This window comes from Pipistrellus kuhlii, unplaced genomic scaffold (genome assembly GCF_014108245.1).
Source record: "Pipistrellus kuhlii isolate mPipKuh1 unplaced genomic scaffold, mPipKuh1.p scaffold_m20_p_14, whole genome shotgun sequence".
NCBI classification, from domain to species: domain Eukaryota; kingdom Metazoa; phylum Chordata; class Mammalia; order Chiroptera; family Vespertilionidae; genus Pipistrellus; species Pipistrellus kuhlii.
Genome location: NW_023425449.1, coordinates 32,728,817 through 32,756,813, shown reverse-complemented (window position 1 = coordinate 32,756,813; position 27,997 = coordinate 32,728,817). Strand labels below are relative to the sequence as shown.

At 44.3% G+C, this 27,997-nt stretch overlaps 1 protein-coding gene and 1 long non-coding RNA gene across 3 annotated transcripts in view; one reads left to right on the top strand and one right to left on the bottom strand.

Moving 5' to 3' along the window:
* The window catches only part of SLCO5A1 (solute carrier organic anion transporter family member 5A1), a 92,575-nt gene that overhangs the window by 59,889 nt on the left and 4,689 nt on the right, over positions 1–27,997 (top strand). For both annotated transcript variants that reach the window (XM_036437106.2, XM_036437105.2), the window contains 4 exons: positions 17,607–17,805; positions 22,871–23,030; positions 25,148–25,389; positions 27,667–27,731. In XM_036437106.2, the coding sequence (XP_036292999.1) occupies positions 17,607–17,805; positions 22,871–23,030; positions 25,148–25,389; positions 27,667–27,731 (666 nt within the window). The remainder of the gene's footprint in view (positions 1–17,606; positions 17,806–22,870; positions 23,031–25,147; positions 25,390–27,666; positions 27,732–27,997) is intronic.
* Positions 61–27,997, bottom strand: LOC123652312. Its single transcript, XR_006741588.1, has 2 exons — positions 27,157–27,997; positions 61–202 (listed from the first exon to the last, which is right to left on the bottom strand). It is a non-coding gene; the product is annotated as an uncharacterized LOC123652312 (long non-coding RNA).

Below are 27,997 nucleotides of genomic sequence, written 5' to 3'. Positions count from 1 at the left end.
CTCAGGTGTTTTTTATGTGTGCATCTTTCCCCCTCTCTCTTTTAAAAAAATATTGAGTTCAGAGAGGAAAGGGGAGGGAGAGAGAAAGATAGAAGCATCAATGATGAGAGAGAATCATTGATTGGCTGCCTCCTGTATGCCCCACACTGGGGATCAAGCCCACAACCTGGGCATGTGTCCTGCCTGATAATTGAACTGCGACCTTCTGGTGTTCAACCACTGAATCACACACACATATATGTGTGTGTGTGTATTTTTTTTTCCTTTGCTCATCTATAATATGAGGGAGTTGAAGAGATGATATCTGTGCTAATTTAGAGTTACATTGTGCATATTTTTGAGAATATTAGAGACTCAAAGTAACGGAGGCCTAAGCAAAAATAGATGATTATTTGTTCTTCACAAAAAGTCTGTAATTAGGCAGCACAGGGCTGTTTCTGCTCCATCATGGACTCTTGTCCTCATGGTCCAATGGAGAGGTCCAGCAGGTTCCATGGCTTTTTGCATTCCCAGCAGCAGGATGATAGAAAGAAGAAAAGCATGGATGGGTGTTCTACTTTTGCTTACCTCACTTTGGCCAGACCTTACCACACGGCCACATATAGCTGCATGGAATTCTGGAAAATGTAGTCTGCATTTCACGTGGCCATAAACCAGGTTCTTACTCTAGAATAGGGGTGTTGGGCCAAATTTAACCTGCTGCTGCTTATTATAAATCAAATATTATTGAAACAGTCATGCCCAATTGTTTACACAACTCCATGACTACACTAGCACTACAACAGCAGTTGCAACAGGCACTGTCTGGCCCACAAAGTGGGAAATATTTACAATATGGCCATTTATTAAAAAAAAAAAAATCTTGTCCACTCCTGCTCTAGAAGAAAGAAGAGTAGTCATCAGGGTATAAGTAACAATCTCTGCCACAGTACCCTTCCAGATTCTGATTTTAGGATAACAAACAAACAAATAGAAAATCCAAACAATTTTCTTATGATGTGGGAATAATTTTGAAAATGTTAATAAACACTAGCACACGTGTTGCTAAATACTATACCACAGTTATTTCTTGCTTGAACAGGCTGAAACCTGAACTGTGCCTGAAGGATAGTCTTTTTTAGTCTGTCAGTTTCCCAATGTGGCCAATGTGATGTAAGCAAAAGTAGAACACCCAAATGGTTGCTTTTGGTTCCAGCCCGGTTGTCTAAGCAGTGTTTCCCAAACTTTTGACATATGTGTACCCCTTCTATAATTTTCGTAACGCTGAGTACCCCTCGTACTCATGAGAACGTAGAATTAGGCGCAGCTAAGCACGGTGCAGTGCATATCCCCACCAAACTTTGGTGCAACACATACCCCCACCAAACTCTTCCCGTACCCCTGGGGGTACACGTACCACACTTTGGGAAACACTGGTCTAAGGCATCAGCTACTTCCTCAGTATTCAGCATGTGTCTTCCTTTTGGTGACATCTTTCCCTAAGTTCTTAGCTTTTCTGGCTTAAGTTATCTCCTTCAGAGAAGGAGGTTAATTAGTTTTTAATTTTCTTCTACTTATAAAATGTTCTGACCTTTAATACTCTTGTCTCTCAGTAAGCAAGGGTGGGAAGCGTCTAGTCTGAGGGCTTTATAAAGCCCTTGAAGTCATTTGGTCTGGCCCTGGCAAGGCATTAGGGGTGAGTTAATTACATGTTTGACCAAATATAACAGGCTGATTCTTAAGTTGATAATTTTGTACGGCTTGTGAATGATGTTATAGATATCCAAATGGCCCTTGGCCCCTTCTTTAACGAGTAGATGAAATCAGTGTGTAACTGGCATGTATTTTATCTCCTGTGCAAGCTTCACTACCTTTTCTCCAACTTTTTGCTCAAATGGCCACTTGTCATTGAGACCTAACCCAGCATTCCTCCTTTGACAATGCCACTCCTCTCCCAGCACTCCTGCTTTTCCTTGAGGGATTGAAGAATTTTCTCTGGAGTGTTTTTCTCCTTCTAATAGTCAGTATAATTTTCCTAGTCATTGGTTTATTTATTGTCTGTTTCTCCCCAGTAGATTGTAAATTCAATGTGGGTATGAATTTTTATCATTTCTCTTCACCATGTAGTTCCAGAGTCTAATACAGGGCCCAAAACACAGTAATTTCTCAATAAATGTTTTCTACTAAGTTAAATATATGTTTTAAAAATTATGTATCTTTATAACTTTTTTGGAAGTTATACTTAACAACACACTTGTAAACAACACAAAGTGAACTTTAGCTCAATTATAAAAAATGATCTCAAAATGGACCAAAGCCCTTAATGTAAGAGCTAAAATTATAATACTCTTAGAAATAAATGTAGGCATAAATCTTTGTGACCTTGGATTAGACAATACAACCAATACAAAAAAAACAAAACAAAAATAAAAACAAAACCCCCTTGGATTTCATCAAAATTAAAACTTTAGTACATCAAAGGACACCATCAAAGAAGTAAAAAACCCACAACCAGCGCAGAGTGGGAGAAAATGTTTGCAAAAGATGTTTCTAATAAGAAACTTAATCTAGATTATATAAAGAATTTTTACAACCCAATAATAAACAAATACCCCAATTAAGAAATGGACGGAGGATCTGAACAGACATTTCTCTGAAGAGGATATACAGTGGTCACTCGAAGAGATGCTCAGCCTCATTAGATATCAAGGAAATGCAAATTGAAACCACATTGAGGTGCCACTTCCCACCCTCATGCATGACTATAACCAGATACTATCTGTGATAAAAAGTGCTGGCAAAGACATGGAGAAGTTGGAACCCTCACACTCTGCTGGTAGGAATGTCAAATGATGCAGCTGCTTTGGAAAAAACAGTTTGGCCCTTCCTTAAGCATAGACTTGCCATACAATCCAGACATTCCACTTCTATCTCAGCATATATCGATAGCTAAGAGAAATAAACACATGTGTCTCCGTTAAAAAGTTGTACATGCATATTCATACCAATGTTACTCATAATAGCCCCAAATGGAAACAACCCAAATGTCCATAAACTGATGAATGGATAAATAAAAGGTGGTAATCAGTATAATGGGTTATTACTTGGGCATAAATAGGAAGGAAGCTTCAATGCGTTCTACAACATGGATGAACCTTGAAAATACTGTGTTATATGACAAGCCACTCAGAGGTATTACATGCCTCCATTATATGAAATGTCTAGAACAGGCAAGTCTGTAGAGACTAGAAATAGATTAGTGGTTGTCTAGGCCTGCGGGAGGGTGTTGAGAGGAAATGGGTGTGATACCTGTGAATACAGGGTTTTTCCAGGCATGCTGAAAATGTTCTAAAGGTGATTGTGGTGATGGTTGCTTATCTGTGCATGTAGTAAAAGATTGAATTACACACTTATTTAAGTAGGTGAATTGTGTGATACGTGACTTATAGCTCAATCAAGCTGTCAATTAAAAAAAAAAAGAAACATATTCTATTAGCGAGTTGACTATTTTATTAAGTGGCTACTCTGGTCCTTGCTATAAATTTGGAAGGATTAACCAGGTTTTTAATGAGCAAAATTTCCACCTGGCCCTTCTGGGGCAACATCATTCTAACCAGTACAGGTTAGGTGTGTAGACGTTTGTACCAAAATTCCCCTACCCCCCAATACATCGTTGTAAACATCTGTTTCCTTATCTCAGTGTGGAGGATATCTGTGGGGCTTTTTGGGCTCAGCTATTAGTGGACAGGATGACACTGTCTCAATGGGAGATGGGGAAGCTTGTGAGCTGCTGGGTTTGGACAACATTGGAAAGGGGAGAAGTTGAGAACTGCTGACAGAAAATGGATCTCGCCTGACGGGCCTCCAAAGAGGGTTTTGCACTTGGCACTGGCCACGTCTGTAGGAAACCAAGACCTGTATCTCAATACCCAGGTCTTAGTTTGCAGCTTATTTTGTTCATTGAAAACATTAATAAGCTCCCATTATTCTCCTATAAAATTTCCTCTGCAAGGGTCCCATGCCCCCTCCGTCAGCAGCAGCTTGCTTAAAGCTCTTGCGGTTTCACCTTGTTTCCCAGGCAGGGCCAGTGCAAACGGAAGCCAACGCTCTGGTTTTTGCATTTCATCACTGCGCATTGCTGCGCCCTCCGTGGTCCTGCCGCCCGGATGCAGAAACCTCTTGTAGGTTTCTAAGCTGCAAAAGAGGGAATATTGATTTGATTTTTGGATTCTTTGCATGACACAGCTCGGCAGTTGCGTCTCCGGTAGTATTTCAGCCAGAGCTCTGCAGGAACCTGAAATGAAAGGTGTGGTTGTTTGCTCTGTTGAATGCACCTTTTTACTACCTTTCGTTCGGTGATGCCCAGACCTTGACTCTTCGAGGTTGAGGTTCTCAGATTTCTCTCTCCCACCGCATAGTGCCTCCCTGTGTTGGCAGAGTTGAAGATAGTGTTATTCTGGGTGAGTGAGACCCATTTGCCCAAGGAGGAATGAAATATGAGTTTCAGATTGCGATCTCCAGGATGAAGAGAGGGTGGCTAAGGTTTGAGAAGTGTGTAATTCCTCTGAAAGCCCTGATGGGTGATCTCTGCAAGGCCGGGCTAGCAGTTTCGCAGCTCGCGCTTCTCTCTCTCTCTCTCTCTCTCTCTCTCTCTCTCTCTCTCTCTCTCTCTCTCTCTCTCTCTCTCTCTCTCTCTCTCTCTCCCCCTCCTTAGTGCCCATGGTCCCTCTGAGTCACCCTGTGGTTGTCAGGGGGACTTCACAGGAGGTGTGGCTGGGGGTCTTCTGGCACTGTGCCTGCTCTGAAACTAGAGAGGGGCATGGCTTGAGACGGGCTGTCTGCAACAGCCCGGGGTGAGGCTAGCTGCTTCCGGAGAATTCCTCAAGGAACTCCCTGCACATTCTCCTTAAGGGCCCGGGGCTTCTCTGGGGGTCCTGGGAGCTGTGACGATGGAATAGGCTGCCTCTCCTAATCCGGTCCACGTTCTAGACGTTGCCATGCCTCCTTTGCAATTTGACTTAGTGCTGTGCTGTGCAATAATATGGACTTGAAGAAATAGTCTGTTCGCGGTCTTCAAACAGCCAGTGAATTATTAAAAAGCTACCATAAATGACTTCTAATGCTACACCTCCTTCATTGTTTGTGAAGGCATTTCTGAGAAATAGGAAAGAGAAAAAGATATGCTGTACTTTTGCGATATTTTGTGGGTCTATGTATTGTTAGTGAAAGTGTATTCTTACTATGCTGCCTATTCCCAGGCCATTACATTTTTCTAGCTTCAAGGTTTGAATTTTTATAGTAGTCTCTTCTCCTATTTCCCTCTGGCAGTAATTGATATTCATTTCCTATAAGAAAATGTTTTCAAGGGAAAGTGGGAAAGTGTAAAATAATTTACCCGGGTGACAGAAAAATGTTGATTTTGTATCATCAGATTAGAAGCATAGTCCTCAGAAAAGTGAAACAAACATGAGTTCGTTGCCCTGCTCTGCCACTCGTTGTTTCCTCATCTGGGAAGTGGAGAGAATGCTATGCTCTTCCCACTCGAAGACATCATCCATTGTGAGATGCACTATAATTTTGAATTATGATGAGAGAAAAAAAATGCTTTTAATTAGATTATGACACAGAGTGGAGACATTATTTTTTTTTTTTTCAGGTGGCAGTTAAAATTTTTTTTAAAATAAATCTTTATTGTTCAGATTATTACAATTGTTCCTACTTTTCCCCCCATAGCTCCACTCCACCCGGTTCCCACCCCAGCCTCTGCCCTTACCACTGTCCTCATCCATAGGCGTACATACGATTTTTGTCCAGTCTCTTCCCACACCCCTCACACTCTTTTCCCTCTGAGAATTGTCAGTCCACTACCTTTCTATGCCCTGATTCTGTTATATTCACCAGTTTATTCTGTTCATCAGATTTTTTTATTCACTTGATTTTTAGATTCACTTATTGATATGTATTTGTTGTTCATAATTTAAAAAAATATAGATTTTATTGATTTTTTTTACAGAGAGGAAGAGAGAGGGATAGAGAATTAGAAACATCGATGAGAGAGAATCATTGATCAACTGCCTCCTGCACAGCCCCTACTGGGGATGTGCCCACAACCAAGGTACATGCCCTTGACCGGAATCAAACCTGGGACCTTTCAGTCCACAGGCCAACGCTCTATCCACTGAGCCAAACCGGTTTCGGCTGTTGTTCATAATTTTTATCTTTACGTTTTTCTTCTTCATCTTCTTTTTTTAAAATATATTTTATTGATTTTTTACATAAAGGAAGAGAGAGGGAAAGAGAGTCAGAAACATCGATGAGAGAGAAACATCTATCAGCTGCCTCTTGCACACCCCCTACTGGAGATGTGCCTGCAACCAAGGTACATGCCCCCAACTGGAATCAAACCTGGGACCTTTCAGTCCACAGGCCGAAGCTTTATCCACTGAGCCAAACAGGTTTTGGCTTCTTCATCTTCTTAAGAATACCTTTCAGCATTTCATATAATACTGGGTTGGTGGTGATGAACTCCTTTAGCTTTTTCTTATCTGTGAAGCTCTTTATCTGCCCTTCAAATCTGAATGATGGCTGTGCTGGGTAGAATAATCTTGGTTGTAGGTTCTTGCTATTCATCACCTTGAATATTTTTTGCCACTCCCTTCTGGCCTGCATAGTTTCTGTTGAGAAATCGACATACAATCGTATGGGTACTTCCTTGTAGGTAATTAACTGTTTTTCTCTTGCTGTTTTTAATATTCTCTCTTTGTCTTTTGCTCTTGGCATTTTAATTATGATGTATCTTGGTGTGGTCCTCTTTGGATTCCTTTTGTTTGGGGTTCTGTGTGCTTCCTGGACTTTTAAGTCTATTTCTTTCACCAGGTAGGGGAAGTTTTCTGTTATTATTTTTTCAAAAAGGTTTTCAATATCTGTTCTTCTGGCACTCCCATAATTCTGATGTTGGTATTCTTGAAGTTGTCCCAGAGGCTCCTTACACTATCTTCATATTTGTGGATTCTTTTTCCTTTTTTGGTTGGGTGTTTTTTGCTTCTTTGAATTTCAAATCTTTGACTTAATTCTTGCGATCATCTAGTCTGCTGTTGGATCTCTGTATATTATTCTTTATTTCAGTCAGTGTATGCTTAATTTCTAGTTGGTCCTTTTTTATATCCTCAAGGGTCTCACTAAATTTATCAGCGGTTTCTAGAAGATTCGTGAAAAACCTTATAATCATGGTTTTAAACTCTATATTCAGTAGTTTGCTTTCCTCCATTTCTGTCATTTGTGACCTGATTTTTTGTCTCCACATTTTGGCTGCTTCCCTATGTTGATAGAGTGGCTTTGTGTGCTCGGTGTCCAATAGGGCCCAGTGGCTCAGCCTCCCCAGTTACCTGAGGTGGACACTCTTGGTGCATTCCTTTGTGGGCTGTGTGCACAGTCTTGTTGTAGTTAAGCCGTGATTGTTGTTGGTATCACTGGGAGGAATTGACCCTCCAGGCCAATTGGCTGTGAGGCTCAGCTGTATCTATGATGGGAGAAATTCTATGCTAGAGACACCCTTATGAGGCAAGACTTGCTTCAGTGGGGCTTTGGTGCTCACTGAGCTGCCCATTGAGTGTGTCCCTAATGGATTGGAGAAGTTGTAATCTGAATGGTCCCACTCTGACCACTGGGTACACTGGCTCTTAGATCTCCAAGAAGGTGCTAATTTAGCCTCTGCCTGAGGCCATCAGCAGGAGTTACAGAGAGATTTGCAGATTCCTTTTTGTTTGGAATTTGGAGGTGCCCAGATGAGGCCCATCTGTGAAGCAATGCAAGCTTCTTTGGGGCCTTGGGCCTTCTTTTGGAAGTTCTGGGGCTCTCTGACTCAGCTGCAGTTTGTTAGGTAATTTTAGATTGCAAAGAGCCAAGCCATTCATACACAAAAGCCTCTGTGTACAACTTAGGTGGGGTGGGGTCTCAGGGAATCAACAGGGTGGAGCAAACAGCCATGGCTGACCTTCAGTCCTGCCCTAAGAGGCCCCCAGGTCTCAGTGTGCCAAGGTAATCATTGCAAGCACCTCAGAGAGAAAGCCACCCTTGACTTCCGCCTGCTGCCAGACAATCCAGTTTCTCTCCATATGAGTCTGGGTCCCTAGAGTCTCACGTGGAATTGGAGTTCAGAGCAGTCAGGAGCTTTTGTCTCCCTCCTGATTGAGAAAGACAACCACGTTCTCTGTTGCCAGCCCTTTGTGTGCGAGTGCCTTTGTACCTCCACACTTCACTTCTGCACCTCCTCTGAGTTTCAGTGTGTCTCTCTCTTCCCTTATAGTTGTAGAATTTCCACTCAGCCAGCCTTCCTGTGGGTTTTTGTTTTTAAAATATATTTTATTGATTTTGTACAGAGAGGAAGGGAGAGAGATAGAGAGTTAGAAACATCGATGAGAGAGAGTCATCGATCAGTTGCCTCTTGCACACCCCCTACTGGGGATATGCCCGCAACCAAGGTACATGCCCTTGACCGGAATCGAACCCGGGTCCCTTCAGTCCCCAAGCCGACGCTCTATCCATTGAGCTAAACCGGTCCCGGCCTTCCTGTGGTTTTGGATGATGTCCGTTTTGTCTTTTAGTTGTAGTTTTGAAGTGGTTGTGCGAGGCAGCAAGTTCAGGTGTTCACCTATGCCTCCATCTTGGTTTCTCCCTGAGACAGTTAATTGTAGGATACATTCTGATTTCAGAGCAACTCAAAGTCCTTACAAGTTTGAGAATTAAATCAGATACTATATGCAGAGTATGATAGTTATCACACAATCTGGCATATCCTTAACATCTCTGTGTGGGGGTGTGCAAGAGAGAGAGAGGGAAAGGGGGAGGAAGGGAGTGAGAGAATATCCACTCATATTCTCTCCCCTTCCAGTGCCTAGCCACCTTCCCCAAAAGAGGCAGCAGAACTTGAAAGTCATAGCAGCTTACAGTGATATTTCTTAGTGATTCATAGTCTTGGGTTGGCAAGTCATCTATTTTCAGCTTCATGAAGGAAAACTTTGGGTTGGAATACAGAGCAAGGGTCAGTGAATTTAGAGAAAAGATCATGAGGACAGCTAAGAGTCTGAGAATCATTCCACGTGAACTTAATTCACCCTCTGCACCATGGTGATTTCACGGCCGAGTGGAAGCGTCGGGGGACTACAGACATCACACACTTTGCCACCTTTAGTAGGTTGGCTGTCAAGCTTTTGCTAATAATGTTCAATTCAGAACTTTGATAACAGTGATATTTTTCCAGGCACCAATCTAGCCTGCCAGTTTTAAATGAATTTTAGCAAGCTTTCACCCCAAATTAGATCTTCCAATATTCTGTTTGTAAAATGAGATATAGCCCAGTTCAAGGAATATGTGAAGACCAAAATGAATAAGTTGTTTGAAGATTTTATGCAGTAAATTATATCATTCAGCCCTACATTTACCATGACCTGGCAAGTGCTCAAAAGGTATGAAGAATAAAGATAACATACCTACTGTGTACGGGACATTACGGTCTATCAGGAAAGACAGAGAAGTAAACACAATGCAGACCCCATGACAAGGTTAGCTCTGGGACCCACGAGCACACTGTTGTTTTGTTAATGATAGCAACAGCTGCCAGCACAGTTTTTCCCTGGACTTAAAACAGTCTTTCATTTTTTTTTTTTCCCCCCTTGTTTTCCTCACTTTTCTCCATAAAACATTCTTAATAATAAGAGAGTCACCCAAATTTCCCCACCTCTCCTTCAGTCGAAGATTTTTCTTTGCTCCAAATCATGCAGTAAGCATGGGATGTTTTATGGGTTCACTGAAGCACATAATGTCTATTGACAAAAATTGGAGTGAAGAGGAAAAAGTCCTCCATTAGCTTTAATATTTGGCAATTCACTGAATATCATTTTTCGTAAAGACTTCTGGGCTCCATGCAACCACTCTTTACAAAGGCGAGCAATAGCGTGACTCTGGGGTAAAATGTTCAATGAGTGTTATAATAATACATGACATAAAAGAAAGAACGGAAGTCGGACAATTGACAGGTCAATTTGCTTTGATAAATAAGAAGAGAAAATATTTCTAACTGGAAAGCAGACTTTTTAGGAATTAATGCAGCAATGAGTTCTTTAGATTCAGATATGTACACACAGTAGCTAAATAGCTAACAGAGGTTTATGTGTTTAAGACTCATAGTAGCTAAATATCAAATAGGAGTTTGCATATTAAAGAACATAGGGGTCTATGTTAGACCATTAGTTATAGCTTCATTCAATTCTATAGATTAAATAGTGTATTGAAATTTGCCTAATTATAATTATGCTATACACTGAGTAGCCAGATTATTATGATCTCTGAACACATAATAATCTGGCCACTCAGTGTATATTCTATATAATAAAAGGCTAATATGCAAATTGTCCGCTTGACCAGGAGTTTGACCAGCAGACAGGCTGGCCAATCGTCCATGTCTACTCCCCCTGGCCAGGCTGGCCGGACCTCAGCCATGCACAAATTCATGTACCAGGCCTCTAATATATCTACATATATCTATATATCTATATATCTGAATCTATATCTATATCTATATCTATATCTATATCTATATCTTTATCTTTATCTATCATCTATATTTATACTGAGTGGCCAGATTATTATACATTCAGAGATCATAATAATCTGGCCACTCAGTGTAGTTCTTTGTGCAAATGTTAAACTCAATATTAGGCAGAGACTACTGATGTTCATGCTTGCTGTGATGATTGCTGACATTTGCTGAGTGTGTCCTATGGGTCAGACACTGTTTTGAGTGCTTCATATGTCTTGCCTTGTTTAATCCTAATAACCCCATGAGGAAGACACTAGTCTTGCTCATATTTTACAAATGAGAAAATCCAAGGCTGAGGATGTTCAGAAACATGCAGCTTGGTGGTGGCAGAGCTGAGTTTCAAACTCAGGGAATCTGTCTACACCACCCGTGCTCTGAGCTGGATGTGTCTTTTAGAAAAATTGTGGAGTTGCATTAGCTTCTTTCCTCGAACACCTGTATTTTAGGTGGGTCCCAGGCTTAGTCCAGGCGTTCCCATTTTTCTGAGCCTGGTTCCCATCCTCTCTCCCTCATACTCTAGCAGAAGTGTCCGTGGATATCCTCCTGTAGTTGCCTCTCCCATGTATAGGCCATAGAGGGCATGAGGAGCAGAAAGCTGGGGACTGCAGAACCTGGAAGGGAGGTGGATCAGACGCAGAAGCTCAGAGGAGTGAAGGCAGTAGAGGGTGGGTTGGCTGGCTGGGGCCTGGGAGCAGAGGGAAGGGAAGGAGAGTACTGGTTAGTGAGGTGAATTTGAGTGAGACAGCTTCTGCCTGGAGAGCCCATCGCACATCACTATTTCCCTCTCTTCACGAGGGGGTGGGGGCCTTGGGGTGGGTCTAGATTAGGGGTGTCGAACTCAATCAGAGAAGGGGCCAAAATCTAAAATCCAGCCTAAATCGCGGGCCGAATGGTTTACTGAACAGTCATAAACTGTCATTGTGATGGAAACGCAGCAGAGTGCAGTGATGACAGCGTGGTGCGGGCCACATTGCAAGGCCTGGTGGTACGGATTTGGCCCGCGGGCCTTGTGTTTGACACATGTGGGATAGATAGTGGGGTGGAAGGTGGGGGAAGTGACTCCCAGCCCCGCCGTGATCTCCATAAGCCAGCCCCACACTACCAGAGCTGCTTCCCCCCTGAGGCAGGGCCCTGAGACGCTCTATAATACTATCTTTCCCCACCCCTTGCTCCCCAGCCCCAAGTCTTCCCCCTTCATCCTGTAGGCCATGAACTCGAACAGGAAGCCTGTGAGTCTCTCACTCCAGAAGGGATCTGAGCCAGGTAGGGATTAGTGTGAGTGAGCAGTCAGAAGCCTTCTGTTTTGACGGTGTGGTGAGACTTAGATGACAGGAGGCATCAGGAGAAGACTTTAATGGGTGTTTAGTCTGTTTGATGTAACCTCATATTTACTGATGACAAATGTCCTATTTTTAAGAGCTGAGTACTAATTAGGATGCATCGTCGAAGTAATGATACTGCGTGTAGGCTCTGACTCAGCGATGGGCGTAGAGGTGTGTTTTGTTGTTGTCCTGGGGGCCTGGCACAGTGCCCGTGACTGTTCCATTGACACAGGGATTATATCAGTGCACCATCTTCCTTCTAAAGGTAAAGCTTTGCCCGCTTGATCGTGTGGACAGTATGTGCCCCGTTCCTTGGTGAGGAGGAGACTTTGGTAACCAGCTCCTCTAAGCCCAGGCAGGACTCTGGTCAGTTTCTCGGGGGCGGGGTTCCGGACCTGCTGCATCCAGGAGGCTGCTGCGGTGACGTGGACAGAGATGGGAACCAGAGACCCCAGTTTTTGTTCAGAGCTCCCCTCCCTTGTGCGCACTCTTGGTCAAGTCACATCTCCGAGCTTTCAGTGTCCTCCTCTGTGCAAAGCCGTGATGGATCCTACAAAATCGGGACTGTGGTGAGGATGACAAGATGAACACTGGTTGCCAGGCAGAGCTCATAGGTTCGATACAGCTAACACCCCGCGTCTGCTTTCGGTGGGTGGTTGGATGCTCCAGAAGCAAGCCTGCCTACGCGCATGTGCACTGGCGCAGCTGCAGGCTTCTGGAGTCCAGTGTCATCGGGATGGCCATGCTCCCCGCGTGCCCTGCCCTCAGCTTTCCTGTTGCGTGCTCTCTTCTTCACTCCTGCGGCGGTTATCTCAGGCTCCCTTCCCTCTAGGAGTTACTTTTATTTTTAATTTGTACAGAAACACACACATACACACACACACACACACACACACACACAGAGAGAGAGAGAGAGAGAGAGAGAGAGAGAGAGAGAGAGAGAGAGAGAGAAACCAAAGCTATAAGAAACCAAATCGACAGCATGCTCTCAGATCTTAAAGGAAAAAAATCTGGAAGGAAATACGTAAGCAGTGGATTTTTGTTCCTTCATCCTTTCCTATGTTTTTCAGATGGTTGGTCGCAACATATATTGCACCATGTCTCCACAGTAATGGGAGAATAACGAAACAGCAAAACTACTGCCTACCCACCCAGAGACTTCTCACCCCCCTCCTCCCCCTTGCCTCTCCCCCATCTCATTCCCAGGGCAGAGGCAGGGATCTCACTCCATCCCGGCTGATCTGGTCACTTGTACTTGGAATCCCACATTCTCCTCACTTCTCAAGGATCTGGGGGGATGGTTGAGGGGTTGTGGCGGACCCCACACTCCTGTGAACAGGGCGCTCCCAGCATTGGAGAGCGAGTAGCCCCCGGGGTCTGCAGCCTGCTCCTTCTCCTGGAGCCTGAGGCCAGCGCCCCACGGATGCTGCGCACCAGCCCCAAAGCCCTCAGTTCACAGAGAAATATGAATGGACTACAACAGAAAATGGTATGGGAACCGTGGGAATCAGCAGTTTTGCGCAGGAAGCTTCGGGAGGGGTTGTTTACTGTAGTCTGCCTGAAACTGGGACAACATTGAGCAAACTAGACGAGTTTGGTGCTTTGGAAAGTGTGAAAGCTGCTGGTGAACCCCCTTTATTCTCCTCTGGCAGGAGACGTGACTGTAGTTAACGCAACTCTTACAGAAAAGCCAGGACTTGTCAACAGGTGGGGTGATGAGGATGGCTGGCTGACCAAGATGACACAGAGTCACCCTTCAGAGTAGATGAGCCAGTGAGAGAAGAAGCACGTGAGAAATACGTAAACTCTACCGAGGAGTGAAAAGGGAACCCCCTGAATAGAGTAGTATGAAATAACTTGATCTGGCATAGTTGTCTTCAATTGGTGCTGGATAGAAGATTTCAAATAGCAACTTTTAGTAGTACCAGTAGGAAAAGAAACTATGTGCTGTTGGAAGAAAACACCCCTTAGCTTTTTAATGATTGCAAATAAACACGATACGCATCGTTCCCACAATACTCTACGATTTTTAGGCAAGACTACTACAGTTCTAAAATTAAAAATTCCTGAAATCATCCATGGTACCATGTAGTTATATAAATTATGAATTTCAAGGATAACATATTATCTTAACGTATTAAGATATCCTATAGCTTACGCCTTATATAACATTGTAACTTGCTTACATCAGTCTCTGGATTTGGGTCAAAATACTTCATGATCTTTCCCCTGGAACTAACTGTCCGCGGAGAATAGTGTTGTTAGTTGTTACAGTTAGTTGCTAGATGATGAACAATACTATCTTCACTTAGCAATATCCTGAGTTTTCTGGTGCTACTTTTTATACAGTGAAGTAGGGGCCTTGGAGGAAAACAAGAAAGTTTAATAACAAAACATTAAATTCTTCATTAAAAAAAAAAATCAAATCTTGCATTGTTATGAAGTCACCTTTTTGCTCTGCTTTCTCCTTCCCTCTTTTTTTTTTCTTCTCTCTCTTTTTTTTTTTTTTTTTTTGTCAGCTCTCTGTGTTCAATATGCTTTAGCCCTCTGCAGGTCTTAGCATCAGACAAGACTCGGACAGTCCCCACTCCACTGGTGGACCCATATTCCCCTCTTTTTCTTTCAGCCAGAGCTCTGGGAGGCAGTGCCAAGGCCGGTCTCCTGAACCTCATGGCTGACTGCTCAACCCTTTGCAGTCCGGCTTCTGCCTTCACGGTGCCCTGAACCTTGTTCTTGCCAAGATGTGTCTCCAGGGGCGTAGTTGTCTCAGTTCAGTGCCTTTCCTCTCGGACTTCTCCGAGGCACTTGGCACTCTTCACTTTCTCCCTGAAGCTCTCTTTCCTGGTTTCTGAGGCACAGCTGTAAGGGCAATGACTGCAGTGTATTGTGTACAAGATACGGTGTACTGTGCTGCACAGAGTGCCAGACTGCTTCATCTCCACGTGGAAAGGAGATCTCAGGATGAAGTGAAGAGGCTGGCGAGGAAGCGTATGCTTATGTGTGATCACATGGCTACGAAAGGTGGAATGAGGATTTGAATTCCAATCTTTCTGAATCCAAAGCCAAAGCTCCCTGCCCCTCCCCCCCCATCTTTTCTAGATTTCCTCTCCCCTACCAGGGCTGCTCATTTTCAGTGTCCTTTGTGGGATCATCTGTTTATGATCCCCATTTTTAAAAATTTTAAATTATTTTATTAAGGTATTATATGTGTACATATCTTACCATTGCCCTTTCCCCCACTCCCAAACATGCCCCCCCCCAGAGTTTTGTGTCCATTGGTTTTGCTTATGTGCACGCATACAAGTCCTTTGGTTGATCTCTTATCTCCACCATATCTCCCTCCCCTCCCTGCTGAAATTCGACAGTCTGTTTGTTGCTTTACTGTCTCTGTATCTATCTTTTAGTTCATCAGTTTATAATGTTCTCTATTATCCAGAAATGAGTGAGATAGGATCCCCATTAACACTGGTGCTTTCTGGGGCTCTGGCCCTGGCCCTTCCGGTTTTGTGTAGTCTTGTTGGGACATCCTGCCTGTGCCGTGAAGTCCCCCACAGGTGTTATTGTCCCAAATGCCCCCGCTCAGGTCTTTCTGAGCTAAGACCCACGTGCCACGGTGCGAGGCATTTCTAGCCGCTCGTCGCACAGGCTGGGCCGTGCTTTCTCTGTCCCTGTCCTTTACTGCGCCATCTGATCATGGCTCTCTCCAGTCACCCTCCTGGCCACCCCTTTGCTCTAGTTCTGACTCCATCTAAGCCGTCGTCCATCTCAGGGCCAGGCATTATCTTTGTAACACCCCCCCCCCCCCACCCCCCCTGCCGCCTGCCAGACCCCAGCACAGAATTCTCCGAGGTGTCTCACTGCCCAGAGGTGCAGCCTGACTCCCGGGAGTTCATGTCCCTCTCCTGGTCTCGCTCTGCCTTCCCTCTCCTCCCCGTGTCCCACCACTTCCCAGCAGCTTGCATTGATGCTACACTCCCAGCTTGTGTGGCCTGCGCTCAATCCTTAATTTTATCTCCCGCCTCTGCACATGTTCATTAGCGTAGGATGGTCTCTCTGTGCTGGTGTATTGGACAGATTCTGTCTCATCTTTCAAATTTCAAAGGTTCTATCTCATCAGTCAAGTGTCGGCTCAAATCCTGCCACTTCCGTGGAGCCCTCCTTGATTTCTCCCAGGGGAAACTCAGATGTTTCCTCTCCTGTGCTCTTCCTGCCCTTTATAGAATTCCTTTAATGTGTTCTGAATTTTTTTTGTTTGGTCCTGTTTTAGACTGTAAGGTTCTTGGTGCAGGCACTGTGACCATTTAAAAATACTTTTATTGCAAAATAGAATGCATTGAGAAGTGCATTCAACAAAGTTTAGAGATAAGGAATAATTATGAAGTGATCACATGTGCACCTGTTCCCCAGGTTAGGGAATGGAGGATTTCAGTGCCCGAGGAGCCCCCTGTGTCCTCTCCGGACCCCGCCCATCCCCCCACTACCCTGGCTTTTATGATAATTACTTCCAGGGTTTCTTCATAGTTGTACTACCAGTCCATGCATTTCTAAACAGTATCATTTCATTGTAGCTGTTCCTGCACTTTATACAAATTTGCAACCACACATACATTCTGTTGTGTTTTTGCTGCTTTCATTCAACAGTGTGTTTGTACCGTTCACCCACATGGTTATGTGCAGTTAGGCTTCCGACTTGTCCTGCTGCGGGGTGGTGTTCCATGGTGTGCATTTACTGCATGCTGTGTAGCTGTTAATGGACATCTGGTTTATTTCCAGAGTTTGGCTGTTGCGTTTCCTCAGATCTCTCGTACACTTCTTTCGGTCCCTGTGTTGGCCAGTTTGTTCAGGGTGTAGATCTAGGGATGGAATTGTTTGTCGAAGGGTGTGCATATCCTCAACTCGACCAGGTAAAGGCCAGGCTGTTTTTCAAGTCGGGGTCACTGTTTGCATCCCACCAGAGTGCCCACTGCTCCGTGTCTTTCCCTGATCGTGGGAGTCAGACTTTGAAATTGTTACGGTGTGATCGGTGGGGAGCAGTACCTCAGGTGACTTAAACTCCTATTTCCCTCTTACTAATGAGGCGGAGCCCCATGTGTGTTTATGAGGAACCCAGATTTCCTCTTTAGTGAAGAAATTTTCTTACTTTTCTAATGGATTGCATGTTTTTATTTTATTGCTTGATAAAAGTTTTTTTTTTTAATATTCTGAAAAGTAATCTTTTGTTGGTTTGCATGTGTTGAAAATAAATTATCCTATAACACCACACACTTGGAAGATTTATTAATTACAGTAGTTTTTAAAGTAATTTTTTCTTTTAAAATAATGACAGTTGATATACAATATTGTATTTTCAGGTGTACAATATAGTGATTAGACCTTTTTATAACTTATGAAGTGATCACCCCAAAAATCTAGTACCCACCCACCTGTTATAGTTATTATAATATTATTGACTATATTCTCTATGCTGTATCCTCACTGACTGTTATTATAACTGCCAATTTTGATTATAGTATTTTTATTCTTTACCTTACTACTAATAAGTAAATAGAAACAGTATTTAGAAAACAAATAGATTGTAAAGAGTGTGTGTATGGGGTGGAGTCGGAGGAGAGTCTAGGAGGGGTACATGGTGATAAAAAATAAAGAGACAGAAGGAAAACAATAGCATTAATTACTCCAAGCTAACCTTGTCCTTCCCTTCTCTCCAGGTGTTATCATTGTCCCTAGCGCTGGAGTTGGCATTGTCCTGGGAGGCTACATCATAAAGAAATTGAAACTTGGTGCAAGAGAATCTGCAAAACTAGCAATGATCTGCAGTGGCGTGTCTCTACTGTGCTTTTCAACCCTGTTCATCGTGGGCTGTGAGAGCATTAACCTCGGAGGCATCAACATCCCTTACACAACGGGGTGAGTATCCTGGGAGAGCCGATTTATGTCATGATTGTGATGGTCATGTGCCCTGCCTCCCTCTGATACAAGACTGAAAAAATTCTATTCTGAGTTGTTCACACTGAGAATAGAAGCTTGGTTTAAAATTTCTTTCAATTTATTTAAAGAAGGGCTTTCTGGTGAATTTTTGGGTTCTCAATTAGGGATAGAGGTGGGTGAATAGAGGAAAATGGAAGCACCCAGGGATAGTCTCTTTCTCCCTTAGATCTCCAACGAGTCCCATGGTTTTCAGCTACACGCTCCCTTCGCCCCCTGTCCCCCCTGCCCCATCGGCTGACTTTGAGCTTGGAGCCTTGTGGAGGTTCCATGGGGCAGGCTGGCTGCTCTCCAAGGAGGCATCTGCCTACTTCACACCCGTCCATGCGCTCTTTCCATTTCTCTTTGCTAGTGTATTCTTTTTCATCTTACTTTTACTGCATCCGCAGAAGGAATGGAAAGCAGACTGACTTCATGTCTTACTTGATTTTACGCTGCAAGTTGCCTCAAGCCTTTTTAAAGGCAAAGCTTAATACCGCCAATCCTGAATCAACCGAGTCCGGACTCTCAGCATGACTGCAAAAATGCTGTAACTGTGCTGATTGGCTTCGTTACAAATGTGTGAGCCCGATCTTAGCAGGCCCTCATCTTTGCTGAGCAGTCCATTTGCTTGGCTCTGGTCAGCTTCCTTTTCTATGCCCCATGATGCTTTTTCCATTAAATGTTTTCTCTTCAGTTGTGTTGAATCTCACCCTAATCTTGTTTTTCGGATGGGACAACCTTGGAGTCTGCATTTTTGAGTAAACAGATATCCTAAGAATGAACTCCTTGAATTTCTCTCTCCTCTCCCTTCAAAGTTCTTTGTCAAAAATTGTAATCTTTTCAAAGGCAAGTACTGGTGCCATCATTTTTTAACTGCGTGACCTTGTAAGAATTTACCTGATATTGTTGAGTGCTGGTTTCCTCATGTATAAAATTGGTGATAATATGAATCATACCTGGTTATAAGCATGGTTAAAGTAAGACACATATGGTTGAAAATGAAAATACTGTACCTCAGAGGATAGAAAATAAAAAAAGTTGATTTCTCTTTCTCCCACCCCCAATTTCTAATTTGCAGCATTCAAATATTTCAAACAAATGTTTGCAGCTTTGGTTTTGAGGATTATATGAAGGAAAGGCTCTGGTATGTCCCAGCACAGTGTTTAGCATTGAGTGTGCACTAGAAAAGCTAGTTTTGTCTCTACTCCCATCCCTTCTAGATGATGCAAAGCCATTCATCTTTGGAGGATGACTGTCTAGCTTCAATCTTTGCTCAGGCATCTTACCCATAATGATGCTGAAACTAGTAAGGACCTGATGTAAACAAATATCCGAATTACCCAAATCCATGAGTTCTGGTATCCTTCTCCTTTAATTGTAATCAACTGAAAAACTTGATTAGCAGTGTTCTTTAGGTCTTGGCTTGGTATTAAGTGACACAGTGTGGGTTTGTGATTTGAGAGCTGTACTGACCTTATGGCAAAGGTTTTTACTTACATGAAACCACAACCTGTTTCATTATTGTATATGACTTTAAATAAACATTGATCCTTGAGTGACTGGTTTAATACGGTTGTGTAGCAAGTGTGGTCTTGCTTTCCTGTTTAGTTATCTCCCTATGGCTGTCTTTCTTGAACCTCAGCGATTGTGGGGCATGTCATTACACCTGTCTTAGTTTCCCATTCTTTAAAGAGGTTGTGCTGGCTGATTTCAGAGACCTACGCCCTCTCTCTAGTTCTTTTCTGCCAGGAATTTTATAGTAAGACAGCACATGTGACTCTCAAGCTGGCAGCTTGAACCATGCGGTTAGTTATAAGGCATTTATTAGTGAGGCCTGGTTCCTCACTTGGAATGAATACTCCCATTGACTCTGAGTGAACATGAGCCTTTTGTTTGGAAGGCTGACTTGTCAGAAGTGCGTTCCCTTATTGGGAAGGTCCCTTTGCCCAGGGGTAAGTGTGGCGTGCTGCCGCCCTGGTGCATTTTACAACCCCGCGATGGGTTCACTTCAGGTGAAGGAGAGGTTGCTCAATGTTACGCAGGGTTAACCACTTGCACCATAACTATAATTGTGATTGTTAAAAGTGATTTTTAAAATCAGCACAGTACAAAGTGGATTAACTGTGTTGGCATCTTTGCTCTTTTGTGCCAGTGTGGCCTTTTCCTCTCATGACTTTTTCAGGAATGCCCACTTCTTTTTATTGTTATTTAAATTTGTCTTCCTTTTTTTAAAAAAAATATTTTATTGATTTTTTTACAAAGAGGAAGAGAGAGGGATAGAGAGTTAGAAACATCGATGAGAGAGAATCATCGGTCAGCTGCCTCTTGCACACCCCCTACTGGGGATGTGCCCTCAACCAAGGTACATGCCCTTGACCGGAATCAAACCCGGGACCTTTCAGTCCGCAGGCTGACGCCCTATCCACTGAGCCAAACCGGTTTCGGCTTCCTTTTTTATTCTCTTGAGGCTTTTCATATTGTATCGTTTATTGGTACCAGACACCATGATCCCCTGAGAAAAGCAAGCACACGCAAGGGTGACACAGGACTGTGCCTTCCTGTTGCCGCTGTGTTTTGAGCATCTGTTGATGGTATCTTTAGATTCTTTCCTTCTGAGTGGACCCGCCCATAAAGGAGAGGTGTAAGAGTCTGTGGCTGTCCTAAATGAATACAAGGCACGCTATTAATAAGAAATTCCTTGTAACATCTAAATAGCATAATAATGACCACACTGTCTGGCTTTGAAGTCTGTCAGTTTCAGTGACTAAGTGTGCAGGCATATAAAAGCTGTTTTATTTGGCCACGCTTGTGATTAAGTTATTGAGGAGCTAGTGAAGACAATAGTAATGCACACAGAATACTTTTCACGTGATACCAGTCGGCATAGGACTACTTGGCTTAGTAGGACATCGCTTGGCCTCTCTGAACCTCTGCTGTATCACCTGTAACATGTGGTGGTAGGTCTAGGACAGGGTGTCCCAGCCTTCGCACTATTGAGATTGGAACCAGTTGATTCTTCGTTGTGGGCGAGGGGCTGCTCCGTATATTCTGGAATATTTAGTAGCGTCCCAGCCTCTACCACTAGATGCCAATAGCATCCCCTCAGTTGTGACCAATAAGAATGGGGGCAGGTTTCTCCCTGTGGAGAACTACTGCTCTAAAAATCACATTGTTAAAAATCACATTTTAAATATAAATTTTAAAATTGTATGATCCTAGGAGTTTGTGAACATGATACTATTAAAGTTGTATGTAAAATTTCTTCAGTGAAGTGATATTAATGAAGAACAGGGTTTATTTGACTTTTGCGTTTTTGAAGGATTTTTTTTCTTTATTGATTAAGGTTTTACATATGTGTTCTTATCCCCCCATTGTCTCCTCCACCCCCGACTCATGCCCTCACCCCCCTGGTGTCTGTGTCCATTGGTTAGGCTTATATGCATGCATACAGTCCTTTGGTTGATCTCTCCACCTTCCCCCCACCTTCCCCTACCTTCCCTCTGAGTTTTGACGGTCTGAGTGATGCTTCTCTGACTCTGGATCTGTTTTTGTTCATCAGTTTATGTTGTTCATTATATTCCACAAATGAGTGAAATCATGTGGTATTTATCTTTCTCTGACTGACTTATTTCACTTAGCATAATGCTCTCCAGTTCCATCCACGCTGTTGCAAATGGTAAGAACTCCTTTTTGACCACAGCATAGTATTCCATTGTGTAGAGGTACCACCATTCTTTAACCCACTCACCTGCTGATGGGCACTTAGGCTGTTTCCAAAGCTTAGTAGCTATGGTAAATTGTGTCGAAGGCTTTCTTGATAAGGTTTAAACATTGCTATGAACTTGTTCCATTAACATTTCAAGGCTCAGTTATAAAAGTATGAAAGAGGCCACAGGAGAAAAGCCTTGGAACAAACAAATCTTCATGCTGAGAGATTCATACATATGGTTGGGCTGGGCTATGTGCTGGCTCAGTGCTTACTCAACATAGTCATTGAAGATAATACCTGGAGCATGGAGCAGGCGTCCCAAAATGTTGGTTGCGTGGATGGGGGATGAGTAGAGGGACAGATGAATTGGAGAGCGTATGTCATCGGTGGCACCTATAAATGGTGGCCACAAAAGCAAAGGACAGAGCCCACTGGGTGTGAGCACTACAGACCCTTTCGTTCTTCTGGGTCTCCCATAGGACCAGCTGCTTCTGCTCTTCCATAGCCATTTCCTCACATTTCTCTCTGCGGCTCTGTGTCCTTACTTGCCTTATTCTTCCTTTTGCATTTGTTGCCTGAATTGATTTTATCAGAGCTTTATGTATTGTATTACTTATTTGACGCAGACATCATGATCTCCCGAGAAAACAAAACCTACCATCTTTGCCTGAGCCCACATCTGGACATTCCTGAGGAAGGGGCTGCTCCATCCTTCTTCTCAGATCATTGGAATCAAACTAGGGATGTGATTCCTCACCTTTGAATAATCATTTCCTTTTGATTTCCCAGAGTCCTATGGCTTTCTTTGATAATTTATTCTAGAACAATGGAAGTTTTTGTGTGTTTTTTTGCCAAAGGAGCCTGAGTTGACAACTGTGATGGATGGATTCCATGTTTATGCCCTCGTAATGATGTTATTGATTTGGCCCCCAAAAATTCCTCCATTTTACAGTTAAAGGGATTGAGGCCCAGATTTGTTGGCGTGGAATGAAGCGTCCATGGTTAGCACTGCTGAGCCCAGATGTTGGGAACATGTGCATAGCACCGAGGTGGAGGGTAGAAGTGAGACAGGATGGATAATTTGATACAAAAGGATTGAACCTGTGGTACCAGAAAATGGTAACATTTTCCTTTATGTTTTGTATTAAAGCTATAACAATAATGATCAACAGAGCCGTAGCTTTGATTTAATAGGACTGTTTTCTCTAAAATGGGCAAATGACTGAATCTCAACCACTTCCCTGTCAGTTTTATTTTAGTAAACGTTGTTCACAATCTGCCTATTTTCTCTCTCAGCCCCTCTCTCACCATGCCGCACAGGAACCTGACTGGAAGCTGCAACGTTAACTGTGGTTGTAAGATACACGAGTACGAGCCCGTCTGTGGATCGGATGGAATTACATACTTTAACCCCTGCCTGGCAGGCTGCGTGAATAGTGGCAATCTCAGCACTGGGGTGAGTCTGTGTCACACATTTCTGTCCTGTGGTTAATCTGACATCCCGGGAAAAGGATGTGCTAGAAGTCAGAGACAAACACATGACTTCAGTCTCCCCTTTTCAAGAAACTTCAAATAACCTACAAAACACCCCTGACACGAACCCTGAGGAGAGAAAATGATGCAATGCATTATTCTACCCCTCCCCCCCACCCCCCGACGATTGGCATGTCTGGGGATAGCCCTTTGCTTCTACATCAGCTCTCTTCTGCTTTGCATTTGCTGCCAACTCAGTGCAACTTGATGAGGTTGAGTGCTGGGCCTCTCCTGCGTTCCTCTGACAGGGCCCCTGTGATGGATTTGAAGGTCAAGATGCCCACACTGGCACTGACAGAAGAGGACAGGAGTGTACCTCCCTGCTGAGAGTCAGTGAGGATGAGCAGTGGCATTTTTCATAGATTATTGGTCCCCCCCCCCCCCCCCGCCCCCGCAGAGTAAAGATATTTCTGTCAGTTCAAGAATAGGCTATTTTGAGAATTCCCTTCCCTGTGAATTATAAATAGGCTGTGATACTGTGGGGAAAGGTTTTCATATTCTTCTCAGCTCCTTATCGAACCTGGTTTCATTCTTTGCATAAAAACCGGTTGTAGGAGGCTGGTGATAAGGGCTTATCCCATGGACTGCACGCTTCTGGAATGCCATGTTTGGCTTCTGAGTTTTAAACTAGAGCAATACATGGAGAACCCCTGTTGCTGGCTTCCCATGATAAGATCGGGGAGAGCTCCCACGTGTCCCCAAGTTGAGAGAGACAAGAGGTCTGTCCTGGTGGCGAAGTCCTTCAGGGGAGGGAGCCAGTCTCCTGGCGCGCAGCCCTCATTCTCCCAAAGTGGCCAGCGGTCCTCAAGCTCCGACGGCCACAGAGCGTCCCATCTCCATGTCCGTTCTGACGGCCTCTCCATATGACTGAGCAGTGCTGAATCCGGCTAAGCTCCATTCAGTAAAAGCAACATAACAGGCAAGACGCTTAACTGGCTGTTTCATCGAAACACCTTTTTAGTCCCTTGGCTGAACGAAACAGCCCATGCTATCAATGCGTATGATTATTGGAACGGAAGTCCTTACGCATGACCTGCTTTCACATAACAGATAACCTACTCCAGGCCCTGCTCTGAGTTCAGGGTTACGCTAGGTTGAGTGCTGGGCCTCTCAGATTTGTTCTCCGGTGAGCACAGTGTCCACCATAAAGTTAAAAGCAAACAAGCAGATAAAACAAGCAAGGCTCGGTTCCCGTTTTTGATGGTGTCTCGTATTGAAGAGCCCAGGTGTTAAAGAGCAATGGAAGCTGCTTTTCATTAGGACAAAAAAATAAAAAATAAAAAATGGGTGAACAAAATATGAATGCCCTAGAGTTGACTCATTTATGGATAATAAAGAACATTATAAACTGATGAACCAGAAGATAGATATAGAGACAGTAAAGCAACAAGCAGACTGTCAAATTACAGCGGGGAGAGGAGGAAGATCTGGAGGAGATAAGAGATCAACTGAAAGACTTGTATACATGCATACAAGTACAACCAATGGACACAAAACTCTGGGGAGGGTGGGTATATATGGGGGGGGCAATGGTAAAATATGTTCACAGATAATAATTTAATTTAAAAAATTGAAAAAAATGGGTGCACGAAATATGAATGCCCTGGAGTTGAGTGTAGAAAGCTTGTTAGAAAAGTGGAGCTTAAACAGTTTTGACCAGTGGATTTTTGTGTCATTGGATGCACACTTTGCACCCCTATAGTTAGCGATGCGGAAGAGATTCCCAAGCAAACATTTTGCATTTTTAAAAACACTGGAGTTGCCCTGGCTGGGTGGCTCAGTTTGGTCCCGGGCAACAAAAGGTTGGATTCCTGGTGAGGGCACCTACCTAGGTTGCTGGTTGGATCCCTGGTTGGGGTGCATATGGGAAGCAGCCAATCAATGGATTGCTCTCACATCCATGTTTCTCCCTCTCTCTCGCTCCCTCTCTCACTGGAGTTATTGGAGAGCATTGGAACTAAACTTTGTCTTAACGTTCCGATGCTGAATTTTGCTTTTGATTTGCACCTGACTAACTGAACTCTCTTATCTGTCCCTTAGATAAGGAATTACACGGAATGCGCCTGTGTCCAAAGCCGGCAGGTGATCACCCCGCCCACCGTGGGACAGCGCAGCCAGGTCCGCGTGGTCATCGTCAAAACCTATCTCAACGAGAATGGCTATGCCGTGTCGGGGAAGTGCAAACGGGCCTGTAACACCCTCTTCCCGTTCTTAGTGTTTCTTTTCATCGTCACCTTCATCACAGCGTGTGCCCAGCCATCAGCCATCATAGTGACGCTCAGGTGAGAACAGCACTCAACTTCTCCGCTGGGTTACAGGCTGAGCGAGTTGCTGGAGCACGTGACCCAGGACCGGGGTCAGGTGCACAGAGGGGAACAAAACGAGATGGTGCAGGAAAAGCACTCTGCTGTTTGCCAGGCAAACATGGGAGAAGTGAGTTCTGCCATGTCAGGAAGGGAGAGGAAGGCTGTGGCATTGCATTCTCTAGAACCTTTTTTAGGCGGGTGGGCTTTATTTCTGTAGTTCAGTGTAACTTCTCAGGGTGCCTTGGGTTCCTGAAGATTCTGTAGTAAAGGTTCTGCTTGGGGAGCTGGAAGCTGTCACCGTGTTCACTGCAAGAAGCCAGGCTCCGGAGGAGGCAGGGAGTCATTTCGGTGAAGCTGCTCACTGCTGCCTATGGCAGAAAAGGGACCCCAGCCCCGTAGACAGTCACCACCTCCAGGGCCTCTGGCCGCTGCTGCTGGGCCTGCTGCTCCAACTGCTGACTCCATTCCCGTTACGATCAGTATAAACTTCTGGAGTTGAGCAAGGGAAGGGCAGACTGGAAAACGTAACTTTTCAGTTCACGCTGTTGCTTTCTTTGCCATCCTGCATAGAGGCTTCTTTGCTTCTATGAGAACCTGGAAGTTACCTCAATGGAACTCCTATTCAGAACCCTGGCACTAGCACATTCCAGCCGGCAGTTGGTATTTGCAGCAAAGACCGTGGTGGGCACAGGAAGGAGGGGTCAGCCGGCAGAACCAGGACACACTCACAGCAGCTCCCGGGGCTGGGGCTGCAGTGCAGGGAGGAGTCAGGAAAGGGAGCAGAGTCCTGCTTCTCCTTTCATCTCCTCCCTGGCTCCTCTGTCCCCCAGGAGACGCTGGGCACCTGCTGGGGAGCTGCTGCAGAGATGGCATTCTTGGCAGGGCCCTGGCGCTGCTTGCCTGTGTTTTCTGCATGAGATGCTGAGTTAGACGCTGCCTGGCCAACTCCTTCCTTGGCGGGTAGATGACAGCACACAGAAGGCCTGCTGGGGTGTTCACTCAGCACACACGTGTGGAGTGGCAACTACGTGTGCGCATTGGGCAAGCGCTCTGAGAGAGTGAGGAAGTTGGGGGAAGATGGTGAGAGCCCCGGGCCTTGGGGATGTTACACTCCCTACCTACAACCCACACGTATGGGATAGGAAGGCGAAGGTACTTCATCATAAATAATACAAATCACTCGTGATCTTACTCTTTGACCTTTAATTCTACAGATGTGAAATAATGTTATTCTTTGACCTTTGATTCTGCCAGAGGTGTTCAGCCAGCCAGACGATGACTGCCTGATTTGTAGTGTTCATGGCAGGTCACCAGCTGGCATCAAACCCAAAACTTCAGAAAAGGAACCCTCTCATCTTGGATAATTACAAAGTTCACGAGTCTCAAATCTTCCTGCCCTGCGGGAATTATTTGGAGCATAAGTTATAGGAAAAGAAGAAAAAATGAGGCGGTTGGAAAGGATTCATGTTTTTCTCTAATTTTTGACTTGTTCCCTATGTGTGTGTTAAATATACACACACACACACACACACACACATATATATATATATATATATATATATATATATATATATATATATATATATATATATATATTATTGATTTCAGAAAAGAAGGGAGAGGGAGAGAGAGAAACATCAATGATGAGAAAGAATCATTGATTGTCTGCCTCCTGCACTCCCCTACTGGTAATTGAGCCACAAAACTGGGCACGCACCCTGTCTGAGATATCGAACAGATGACCTCTTGGTTCCTGGGTCAACACTCAACCACTGAGTTGCACTGGCTGGGCTGTTTTTGACTGTCTATTGTAAAACTTTTCTCTCTCTACTTTTCCCTGAGGCATTACGGGAGTGATTTTCAGTGTACACACCAACAGGAAAGTGCAGGCAAAGAGAGAATAAGTGTAGTAATTTGGATAAAATGCCTTCTGTATGTAACAGAACTGATCTGGGAAGTTCAGTGAGAGCCACCTCTGCACTTTCAGCCCTGACCCTGAGGCCTGTCCCTCAGCACTCATACAGAAATGATTAGACTCCATTGGACTTTCTTGGGTGTCTTCCTTGGGGACACCTTCGGTCACTGGGTCAGCCATCAGCAGTCTTGCTGGGCTGTGGTTAATAATTCTAGAACATTCAACACTTGGGCAAAGCGTGTCTCTGGCCCTTGGCCCTACACTACGCAGGTTTGATTTGACAGTCATTTTCTCACGGCCATGATTTTGATATGTTCCTTTCTTTCCCTTCCCCTTAGGTCCGTGGAAGACGAGGAGAGACCTTTTGCTCTGGGAATGCAGTTTGTCTTATTGCGAACGCTCGGTATGTCCCTTCATTCCCAAGTGCGCCTCTTAGTTCCTCTTTGAAGGTGGCAGATCCTCCCTGGCCTTTAGAATGGCAGGCCACGTCATCCGTGGCCGCTGTAGGAGCGAGGCATTCCCAGGTTCGTGCTCAGGGCACATGCTCCTGGATTTCTGATTTGAACTAAAAGCTGGCCAGCTCTGTCATTTGAGGAAACAAGACCAAGGCAACTTTAGGTCAGCTCCTTTTTCACCGTGAACATAAACTTGGCCTACATCCCCTGGAGG